This window comes from Lissotriton vulgaris, chromosome 9 (assembly GCF_964263255.1).
Source record: "Lissotriton vulgaris chromosome 9, aLisVul1.2, whole genome shotgun sequence".
Taxonomy (NCBI): Eukaryota; Metazoa; Chordata; class Amphibia; order Caudata; family Salamandridae; genus Lissotriton; species Lissotriton vulgaris.
The window spans coordinates 616,002,071-616,014,452 of record NC_141697.1 but is presented as its reverse complement, the minus strand read 5'-3'; the positions used below and the strand labels follow the sequence as shown (position 1 = coordinate 616,014,452).

Sequence of the window (12,382 nt, the reverse complement as noted above, 5' to 3'; positions counted from 1 at the left end):
AACACAACTGTTAGTCATGAATACTCTGCTTGTTTATACTTTCTTCATAAAATTACCATATATCTAACTCTTTATTTTTTTAAAAGCTGGTTGGAGAGCCTTCACAGATGAAGATGAGGATACACTCCAGTGCCACTCAATGCGGAAAAGATGCAGTGAAACACATTCACATGACCCAGGACTACCTGCATCACTTGACAAAGGTCAGTGGTGGTTTGGAGACGGTGCAGAACAACTACGATTGAAGGCATCGTGCACTGTACAGAGGAGCTCGTCCCAACATAAGGTTATTTTGATCTTTACTTTTCAAGGGTTTCACTGTTTCCTTCTGTTGTGAATAAGTAAACATTTGGGGAATTAAATCTAAGGTGTAGCCTTGTTATTGGCTGACATTGTACACATATATGTTCACGAGGCCGGTAGTTGTTTTGTAGATTTTGGTTAACTATTGGTTAACCAGTAAGACACTGCTTATCACAAATGTGTCAGCTGTATCAGGAGATCTGTGGTATTTAATTATATTGTTCTTCAGGAAGATCTGATTTAATTGCCTCCTTGCTTCTTTTTTTGCCCATCCCTCCCACAGTAACCTACTCCTCTAATTTAAAAAAATATACAAACCGCAGACAGCAAAGTCTTCACACTTCTCACCCAGGTGATCATACCTCAGATTTCTTCTACACATTGTCTGTGAAGGGAGTCCCCTGAACTCTGCTCTTTAAGTGAGAGATAAGTTGACTCTTTTTGCTTATTTTTTTTTTCTGAGAGAAAACCCACCAATACTTTGACTTTCTTAACCTGACAAGACTTGATCATGGCTGAATCCGCGAAAAAATATGTTTGTAGACCATGTAAAACCTATGCCAGGAAAAGGCTTCATTGTTAAGACCCTCATCATCTGAAGACCCTTGAGGTCATATCCTGACCTCAAAGCAAAGGATTGCAAAATGTGTTGCACCTTTTCTACAAAAACTTAGAAAGACTGAGAGGGTCAACTGTTATTATGGTTCCAAAAATCAAAATCAGGAGAACCTTACGTTTCTGAGGAGTAATATGACGACACTACAGAGACCTCAGGTAAAGAGTAATAAAGGGTCCATTAACAATGAGTGCTCTGTAAAATCTACGTCAGAAGGATCTATGAGAGAATCTGAAGTAACTCATCAAATAATCAAACTGACTGAAATAAAACGCCTTTTCGAAACAGCCCACAAGTGGTCCTCTGAGCACTTACCCCAAAGAAGGGAATATCTCAGGAATCAGGCTCAAAAGAAAGAATGTGGACATCATTGCCATTGACCGGACGGCTGTCAGCGACTCAGTCAGCGAAGACTGCATCATTGTCAAACCTGACTGAAGTCCAGTCATCAACTGCGACTTCAGGTGAAACATCGTCAACAACAACCCTGATGACCATATTGAATTTGGCCCCATCAATGATTAGACCATTGATGGCAACACCGTCAGTGACAGCTTTAATGACTACGTCATGGGCAACCCCATCAACACAGTCAACAATAACACCAACACCGACCACAAGAACACTGTTGATGAAACCAATCTTAGAGAAAACACCAGAATAATCAAGAATCACCTTGATAGCAGAATAGGGCATTCCAATGTCACCTATGCCTGAGCATACCTCTCCAAGCAAAGTATCACCATTCCTACCACAGCCACTGCTGGATACACAGGAATCATATGATGACGAAGATGATGATGATGATAATGATGATGGACTGTTCAGACATGCATATAGGGAAAACCAATTAAAAGTAAAATAATATGACCAATAGGAGACCAGGTGCAAGGAAATGAAAGGTGGTTTCCAGCCTGATTCTGATCAGGTAAAACACCCTAATTCCAATGTAGCATGTCAACCCTTCAAAGAGCATTGTGATGATGACATCAATGCTTGGCAGTATGCATACAATCCTTATCAGGCTACCCAAACAACACAAGAGTCTATGATCCAGGTTCCTATAACTCTGGTAAGGGCTCAACTTCTGCTTGAAGAATATTATAAGCTCTTCCCTGAATCGGTGAAAAATGAACCAACAAAAAACTATCAGGGACTCCATCTCAATCAGGGCCTCATACATTTCCAACAAACCTCTGCATTCCTGTGTGTGTTCTTTTAATTCAAGGTCCCAAGACCCCTGTGCTTCCTTAGCAATTCAGCGGCATATTCTCAAGGATTTATCACTGAGTAATCAGCACTTTATCGCAGCCAAAGTTGCGATAAATGTACCGCCCCATTCACAAGCTGGTGCTAACAGCCGATATCACCAGTTTACCTGCAATAGCAGCCGCAAAAAACATTGCCACGGATGACCCCGGCAACTATCGCTGAGTAGGCATTCTCGTGCAAAAAGCCGCGACAACACCTCTCCTCAACATTCTCAACGACCAGCCAGTTTGGCGATAATATCCCAAAACAGTCAATAAGGTGCATTAGCAGCAGGAATTTAACACCTGCTCTGACCTGGTGTAAAGTTGGATGACAACCTGCACCAGAAAAGGGATACCAGCCCAGAGCCACACCTGAAGAACAACAGATGCCATGGGGCTACTGAACATGTTGCCCGGAGCCCCAAGAGGCCCACAACACCCACCGCCACCACCCCCAGCCCCCCCCACCAACAAAGATAGGTTACATCAACTTTATGAAATCATACACAAAACAATTTGCCTGACGTCGCATAATTACAACAATAAAAATGCATGTGTGTTCAGAAAAAGGAGAATCACTCATTCATCTTTGAATTACCAAACAAAACATTTTATTCAATAAAACTCAAAACAACTATTTTGAAGAGTCATGGCAGGTCTTCTTCTCAGGACAATCTGTAGGTCACAGCCTGCAAGATAAAATTCTAGATAAGAGTATGTGTCCTGCGCTCATCAAAGAACAGACAGAGTGAGCGAAAGAGAGAGATAGATAGAGAGAGAAAGAGAGGGAGAGAGAGAGATATTGAAAAGAAGAGAGGGAGTGGGAGAGAGACTGCCGACACTGCGGACCCAGGCCTCACTGCTCTCCTGCTGCCACCGGTGTGTCTCTAACCACGTGCCGGTATGTACTGCAGTTCACCAGGTCCCTTATCTGAAACAGAGTCCAGATTTATGAATGGAAGAGTCCCTACAATTGCACATGCAATCATCCCTTGCCCAAACCAGCACACACAGGCTGCTGCACCCCAGCCCTACCCGCCACCCAGCAGTGATTACCCGCCCCAGCGCACCCAGGCCTCACTGCTCACCTTCCGCCACTGGTGTGTCTCCAAGAGGGCCCACCACATACCAGTGCAAGCCCCAAGCCCGGGGCCCTCAAACATGGCACCCTCCGCATCATGCAGTCCCACTCCGCGGGCCACCAGGTCACACACTTGATTCTGGGTCTTGATTTCGCTGTTGCAGAGATCATATCAGTGCACACAGCATTATTGCAGGCTGCACACCCTCTCAGGCCTTTAGGTGGAACTAACTCTGTGACGTGTGAGACAACGTCACGTGGCGGGACGCCAGCACTGCCCGCTGCCTCAGGCCTACATTGCGGTCCAGCAGGGCTCACACAAATCCTCACCAGTCCGGACCCCCAGAAATGCACACCTGGTCAGCACTTAAGGTGCCCCTACCTTAGTGCACCGAAAGTCACCGTCACGTAGCGGTGTGCCTGTGCCGGCCGCAGTGTATCCTGTGCCACCAAGTCTGTGCCCCGCAAATCATGGACCCTTTATGATTGAATCTCTTGGTGCGGATACCATCATGTCACCTCCGGCTCTGGGGAATATGACGTGGCAAGGCCCTAGGCCTCATGCATAAATAATAACCACACGGATACACCCAGATAGATTGGAAATGGCGTCCAGCACGTGCGCCCGGCCCTTTTTATTGGCAGGGTCACATGTCCTGTGACGCGTGTGCTGGATGGGTGTGGTGTGGATGTAAACCAGCCGTGAGGGATTGGCTGTGGCATGCTGACAACTAGACCTGTGATCAGCAGATCACCACAGGGAAGACCCGGGACATGTAGCGTTGCCCCCCCCCCCCACTTGAGCATAAGCGGAGTGGGCTGGCGGATCACTGACAAAATATCGAATTCAAAAATATAGAATACCTAAAATATCGATGACAAAATATCGAATGCAAAAATATCGAAGTCCTATCTACAAACAGGTAAGTACAAAAATATCGAATCAAAAATATCGTTAAAAAAATATAGTTAGTCAAAATATCGAATTGTTTTAAATATCTTAAAAGTAATTTGAAATTATTAAAATAATAAATATAATTAACTAAAACATACTTAAAATACTTAAATAACCTTAAAATGATTAAATAATTATTTAAGTTAAAAAAATAAACATTCAATTTTATTTTTTAACACACACACATATATATATATGTAAGAGCAATGCGCCACGCGCTTCAGGAGGGCTGCCCACAGCGCATCCAACCATCCAGCGCATCCAACCATCCAGACCAGCAGACACGCCCCTTCCTCATGGACTGCTGCAATAAGCACACTCCACCCACCATGTTGATTTAAATGCGGTTTATTTAAATCGGACTTCCTTGCTAAACTTCTGGAGGAGAGCTGTGCAGCTGATGGGGCAAAGAAAGACTGGATGGTTGGATGCGCTGTGGGCAGCCCTCCTGAAGCGCGTGGCGCATTGCTCTTTCATTTTTCTCCGGTCTGCCATGACCGTGGGAGGGGCTCCACCTCATCAGATGCTCAAGCCTCTGAAGTCGGGGACTGGAACGAGGAAACACTTCCTTGCTCATTCAGCACAGCACATCGATTTTAATGATCGTCAGCTTCACAACCCACCTCCGACCCAGAAACCACAGGGTAGTGAATCAAGATGACTTATGAGGACAATAATGCACAGCCTACTTAAGGTTAAACTACAACACTCGCCATACAGACTACAGCTACCAGCATGCTGTGTAGCATAAAGTGAAGAGCAACTCCCACTTAGGGCGGCCTGATTTAAATAAACCGCATTTAAATCAACATGGTGGGTGGAGTGTGCTTATTGCAGCAGTCCATGAGGAAGGGGCGTGTCTGCCCCGAAACGCGTCGTACTTCCTTGTTAAACTTCTGGAGGAGAGCTGTGCAGCTGATGGGGCAAAGAAAGACTGGATGGTTGGATGCGCTGTGGGCAGCCCTTCTGAAGCGCGTGGCGCATTGCTCTTTCATTTTTCTCCGGTCTGCCATGACCGTGGGAGGGGCTCCACCTCGTCAGATGCTCAAGCCTCTGAAGTTGGGGACTGGAACGAGGAAACACTTCCTTGCTCATTCAGCACAGCACATCGATTTTAATGATCGTCAGCTTCACAACCCACCTCCGACCCAGAAACCACAGGGTAGTGAATCAAGATGACTTATGAGGACAATAATGCACAGCCTACTTAAGGTTAAACTACAACACTCGCCATACAGACTACAGCTACCAGCATGCTGTGTAGCATAAAGTGAAGAGCAACGCCCACTTAGGGCGGCCTGATTTAAATAAACCGCATTTAAATCAACATGGTGGGTGGAGTGTGCTTATTGCAGCAGTCCATGAGGAAGGGGCGTGTCTGCCCCGAAACGCGTCGTACTTCCTTGCTAAACTTCTGGAGGAGAGCTGTGCAGCTGATGGGGCAAAGAAAGACTGGATGGTTGGATGCGCTGTGGGCAGCCCTCCTGAAGCGCGTGGCGCATTGCTCTTTCATTTTTCTCCGGTCTGCCATGACCGTGGGAGGGGCTCCACCTCGTCAGATGCTCAAGCCTCTGAAGTCGGGGACTGGAACGAGGAAACACTTCCTTGCTCATTCAGCACAGCACATCGATTTTAATGATCGTCAGCTTCACAACCCACCTCCGACCCAGAAACCACAGGGTAGTGAATCAAGATGACTTATGAGGACAATAATGCACAGCCTACTTAAGGTTAAACTACAACACTCGCCATACAGACTACAGCTACCAGCATGCTGTGTAGCATAAAGTGAAGAGCAACGCCCACTTAGGGCGGCCTGATTTAAATAAACCGCATTTAAATCAACATGGTGAGTGGAGTGTGCTTATTGCAGCAGTCCATGAGGAAGGGGCGTGTCTGCCCCGAAACGCGCCGGACTTCCTTGCTAAACTTCTGGAGGAGAGCTGTGCAGCTGATGGGGCAAAGAAAGACTGGATGGTTGGATGCGCTGTGGGCAGCCCTCCTGAAGCGCGTGGCGCATTGCTCTTTCATATATATATATGTATATATATATATATATATATATATAAATATATATTAACATAATATTAATAAAAAATATACAATATTTTTACCGCAGGATAGCGGGAGGGTAACATTTACTATTACCACTCCAGTGAGTACAACTATAGGGTAAACGTTGGATAGCGTAGGGGTAAAAATTACTATTCTCACTGCAGTGAGTGCAACAGTAGGGAAAGCGTTTGATAGCGTAGGGGTAAAAATTATTATTACTACTCCAGTAAGTGTGACAGTAGGGATAGAGTTGAATAGTGTAGGGGTAAAAATGACTATTTCCACTCCAGTGAGTGCAGCAGTAGAGAAAGCGTTGGATAGCGGGAGGGTAAAGATTACTATTCCCACTCCAGTGAGTGCAACAATAGGGAAAGCATTGGATAGTGGGAAGGTAAAAATTACTATTCCCACTCCAGAGAGTGCAACAGTAGGGAAAGCGTTGGATAGCGGGAGGGTAAAAATTACTATTCCCACTCCAGAGAGTGCAACAGTAGGGAAAGCATTGGATAGCGTAGGGGTAAAAATTACTATTCCCACTCCAGAGAGTGCAACAGTAGGGAAAGCGTTGGATATCGTAGGAGTCAAAATTACTATTCCCACTCTGAAGAGTGCAACAGTAGGGAAAGCTTTCAATAGCGTTGGGTTAAAAATTATTATTCCCACTTCAGAGAGTGCAACAGTAGGGAAAGCGTTGGGTAGCGTAGGGGTAAAAATTACTATTCCCACTCCAGAGATTGCAACAGTAGGGAAAGCGTTGGATAGCGTAGGGGTAAAAATTACTGTTCCCACTCCAGAGAGTGCAACAGTAGGGAAAGTAAAGATTTAATATATTAATAAAAATTAATTAAATATCAATACCAAGAAAAATATTAGTTACTGAAATTAATTACCTATTAATACAAATTAATTACCAATTAACAAACAATAAATTAAAAATCAATACCAATAAATAAATAAAAATGATTTACTTAATTACAATTAAATTACTTCCCACCCTATTCCCCTATAAACCCACAACCCACTACAGAAAATAAATTGATACAATTAACATAATTATCAATTAATCAATTAATACAAATTAATTACCAATTAAAAATTAATTAATTACCAATTAATAATTAATTACAATTAATTCAAAATAAATACCAATAAATACATTAACATATTTAATTAATTACAATTAAATTACTTCCCACCCTATTCCCCTATAAACCCACAACCAGCTATGGAAAATAAATTAATACAATTAACATAATTATCAATTAATAAAAATTAATTACCAATTAAAAATTAATTAATTACCAATTACAAATTAATTAACAATTCATTTAAAATAAATAGCAATAAAAAATTAACATATTTAATTCATTACAATTAAATTACTTCCCACCCTATTCCCCTATAAACCCACAACCTGCTATGGAAAATAAAATAATAAAATAAACATAATAATCAATTAATAAAAAATAATTACCAATTAAAAATGAATTACCAATTAAAAATTAATTACCAATTAATTCAAAATGAATACCAATAAATAAATTAACATATTTAATTAATTACAATTAAATTACTTCCCACCCTGTTCCCCTATAAACCCACAACCAGCTACAGAATTGAATTACGCAAAATTAAATAACATAGAAAAACATTTTAAAAAATCGATATTATTAAAAATTCTATATATTTTAATACCTATATTATATACTTCGATATTTTGACTTTCTCTATTTTAAAAATCGATATTACATTACTTACCTTCAATTCGATATTTTTCACCACTATATTGTGCCCATTCGATATTTTGTCCATTTTATATTTTGACTTCGATAGTATGTCTATTCTATATTTTTGTTTCTATATTATGTCTGTATACCGGGCTGGCCTGGCGTATACCAGTCTAGCATAAAGGTGTGAACAATGACCCCTGGGCTCTGGGCTTGGTTCCGTCCTGGGCTGGACAAGGAAGTAACTAATGTGCGTGTCCCTGTTGTAGTGCTGGCTCCACCCAGACCGCAATGGGCAATGTCTCACCCTGTGACCCAAGTCCCACAACATGAGCAACATGGTCGTAAGGGGGAATCACTGATCCATACTTCCGCACTTTAAAGATCATAGACATGACACATCTTTGTGAATATGAATGTTTAATGCACATTCAGTGGAGTGTTGTAGCTGGAGCAGTACAAGGCCATTCAAACCCCACTTTACATTGTTGGCCTGTGGAGGGAAGGACAAGTTCAACGGAAGGGGATGAGCTCAGTTCGCAGTTTGATTGCAGTGTCATTGTTGACCAATATGGCAGTCCATGTCGAGGTCCAAGGTGAGTGTACCAGAGAGTCTCTCGGGGGACAGTGGAAGGTTATGGTGCAGAGGGCAGAACCAAGCAGAAACTGACCATATAGCTGAGATGAATGCTACTGCTTCCTTTTCACCATGAAGGCAGATTCATCCGCATCTTCGTCTTCTGCTGTTTCATGTGCCTCATGTGTGGATGGTGGTGTTCTGTCTTCAGCACTGTGTAGCAGTGATACCTCAGGGGCCGGAGGTAGAATGTCTACTGCACTGTGTGGCACTGACACTACAGGGGGCGGAGATGTGGATGTAGTGGTAGCAGCAGCATGTATGAGCGCCAGGCCTTGTGGCAGCAATGCCATGAGGAGGGTCTTTAGGGTGTTGAGGAAACCAGCTACCTCTCGCTGGTGTGCAGCCATGGCAGCCCCTCTTTCCGCCTGCGTCCGCTCCATGTTCTCCATGATCCTCTGCATGTGTCCCAACTCCCAGGTGACATCGCTAGAGCCACTCTGACAAGACAGTTGTTCTTGTCTCTGAGACAGGACTCCAGCGATGTCAGCCATGGTTCATTGAAGAGCATGAAGCGGACTTTGGTTGTCTGTTAGGGACTGTGAGTGGTCCCGGATGGGACTTAGACCACCATGTATGGCATCTAGTTTGCCTGCCATGCGGTTGAACTCCACTCGCACCTGTTCAGCTAGCTGCTCCTGGCACCCCAACACACGGCGTTTATAGGCCATGTGTTCTTCGTGGGGGTCCTGGGAGGCAGCCGTGGTGGTGGGTGCTGCCTGATTTGTGGTCTGTGCAGGGGGTGTGGTCTCCTCGTAGCAGCTGGGCTGCCCTGCTCCTGGAGGTGGGGTGCGGATGCTGTCCACGAGCTGTTGGAGGGCGTAGGGGTCCAAGGTGTGGTGGTCCTTTTCGTCATCAGAGAAAAGAGGTTCGGGCTGCTCTGGAGGAGGTGTTGGATTTCCCTCTGCAATGTGAAGGCGAGATGCATTTTAACATTGTGTTCACATGTTTGTTGACGCATTGTATATGTTTACATGCAGACTGCATGACAGTGTACATTGTGACTGTTTGGCAGGAGCTGCCTATTTGATGCGGGACAGTGGACATTTTGACAAGGCAACTCACATTTCCCTACAATGCCAAATGTGATTTGCCAGTTCCACACACAAGTGGTACCAGTTGTGTCCTCTGTTCTGTTGTGGACGTGTTGTGGTTTCTACCACATTGTTGTCAATGTTGATGTGCTCTGCATGTAATGTGTGTGGGCGGCATTTGGGGGGAGTCGCACCTGCAGCTCTGATTTTCAGTCAGTCAGTCAATTTCTTTTTTCTCGATAAATTAATATCATATAAAGACAAAAAGCACAGTCATATGAACATACAAACAACTACAACGAAATTAGATTAAAAAAATGTACAGTCAATTACAATAAATTTCGATAGAATTAAAAATTTCATAAAAATAGAGCAATGTTTTTCTTAAAACTCATTTCATATCATATATATAAAAAAAGGAAGTATACATAATCATGAGGTCTATTTATCACAAATATTCAAGAGCGGTGGAAGTGTGACATTTCTCCTCCTTATTCGATTTGCCGCAATTAAAAAACTGGCAACATGAAACATTATTTTTGGTGAACCAAGTTGTTTTAGGTACACTAATGCCGGTCTAACTTGTAAAAATCCTGCCTCTCGGAGGATTGGCAACAGGTATTTCCTCCTGCACTCATTAAAATTTTCACAAAACATCAGGAAATGTAGGGTATTTTGAGATGAGAAATTGTCACAAGAGCAAGGGGCTGCTTGTTCAGGGGAGCACCATTTATGATATACACCCAACGTATAATGAATTAGGTTGAGCCGAAATCTGGTGAAAAGAAACCGATGATCGGGTTTGTTTACTGTGACCAGATACGGTTCCGGCCCTATACAGGTGACCAGTACATAACTTTCTCTTACCCTGGGTTTTCCCATCTCTATCCCCTCCCGCTCTAAAGAAAAAAGATCCAAGAGGGCTTGCTTCGTTAAGCTAATATCTTTTTTAGTTATGGTTTCTGGGATGTAAATAAACCAATACGCCCTATTCTCTGGAATCCAGTTCTTATATATGCCAACCAGGGAATTTTATGTGCATTGTCCAATGTCTGACAATCCTTGATTATTGAATGATTTAGGGGAATCTCATCATTCACCCATATTTTTAGCCAATAAATCAAGGGTGCAATTTTGATCCGATCTGAAATATACCCAAGTCCCAGTTCTGTATGGGTTGAAAAAGTAGGGGTTGATTGGGGAACTGAGAGCACGCTTCTTAGAAACTTGTTCTCTACTAATTGTAGCTCTGATTTTGCTGGTCCTTCTCCCTTTCATGCGGTGTGCCTTTGACTTCTGTGCTTATGCAGTGCTGAAATGTTGCATACTTGGGTACATTGATCTCTTGGTGGGAGTTGGGGGTCTAGGGTATGGTTTATCTGCAGATGTGCTCTACTCAATTGTGTATGTATGCCATTGTGCCCATTTCCCCCCTCCCCCCATTCCCTGGTCCTTACTCACCCTGGTGCTGTTGTGTCCGGTCATGTTGAGCAGTGTCCGGTCCCCCAACTCCTGCCACTGTCTCCCCACTGATGACTGTGGACACCATTTCCTCCATCACATCCAGCTCCTCCTGTGGCGCTGGACTCCCACCTCCAGTCTAAATTCCTGCCTTCCGGTTGTTGACGAGTTTCAGCTTGGGTTTGTGCTTCACATCATTCCAGCGCCTCTTGACCTCTTCCATTGTTCTCTTCAGCACTCCGACTGCATTCACCTTGTCCGCTATGGACTGCCATGTTCAATTTTTTGTTGCCAATGACACAGAGGAGGTGACAAACAGTAGTTAATGGTGTTCTACCACCTCTGTTATCAGGATCCTGGTTTTCTGCAGACTGAACCGCTTCTTCCTACTCTTCTTGTTCTTGCCCTTTCCTGACCCGAGGTCCCAGGCTGGGTTCAGCAGTATTGTGCATTCAGGATTGTGTATGTTCCATCTTATTTTGACAACAGGTGCAGAGCAGTATCCTAGAAATTGCCTCACGACAGAGAGTCCTTGTTCGAACGAAATGTTGATGAAGCTCTCCAATCTATCAAATCAGACATGGACATAGAAGTTCTCTAGGAATCCTTACAATAAAGCAAGCTCAGCCCTTTTGTGGAGCCACTGGAAGAGTCCAATACTCTTACAGAGAGATTTCAAACCATATAGTTGTCAACCTTGCCTGCCGTTTCTGCAGATATACTGCCACGGTTATTCGCAACCATACAGGGTGCCACACCAGCATCCTATCACATACAGGCTCCTTGTAGAAGAGCTGTACATCAGTCCTTGGGCCATAAGGGCTCAAAACGATAGGGACACTAAAAAGGAAACAGTCATGAAGAATCCAAACATCCCTGCAGTAACACTAGATTCACCCACAGACAACTGAAGACTACCTGTGGACCAGGACTCTAAATCATTAGGACCGTCCCAAAATCCCTGTCTGAGAAACTATAGAGTTGTATCTGCACCAGCTCACAATCCCCTTAACATGAGTTGCATAGCAAGTTATGTGGAATGAGCTGATATATTTATCTTAAACGACTGGTGCAATATTATTGCTATGTCCAATCTCCTCCTCTCACACACCCATAAATGCATCGAGGTTATGTTATGTTATAATAAATGTATATCGCGCACAAATACTCACAAGTGTCCTGGCGCATAAAATAACAGTGACCATATGGAATAGAAAACATTAGTATGCCTGCTTAAAAAGAAGGGTTTTCAATTGTTTT

At 43.5% G+C, this 12,382-nt stretch overlaps 1 protein-coding gene across 1 annotated transcript in view; it reads left to right on the top strand.

The window, feature by feature from the left end:
* The window catches only part of LOC147691962 (uncharacterized), a 262,624-nt gene that overhangs the window by 99,029 nt on the left and 151,213 nt on the right, over nucleotides 1-12,382 (top strand). The window contains exon 2 of the mRNA XM_086938248.1: nucleotides 87-286. Within this exon, the coding sequence (XP_086794374.1) occupies nucleotides 87-286 (200 nt within the window). The remainder of the gene's footprint in view (nucleotides 1-86; nucleotides 287-12,382) is intronic.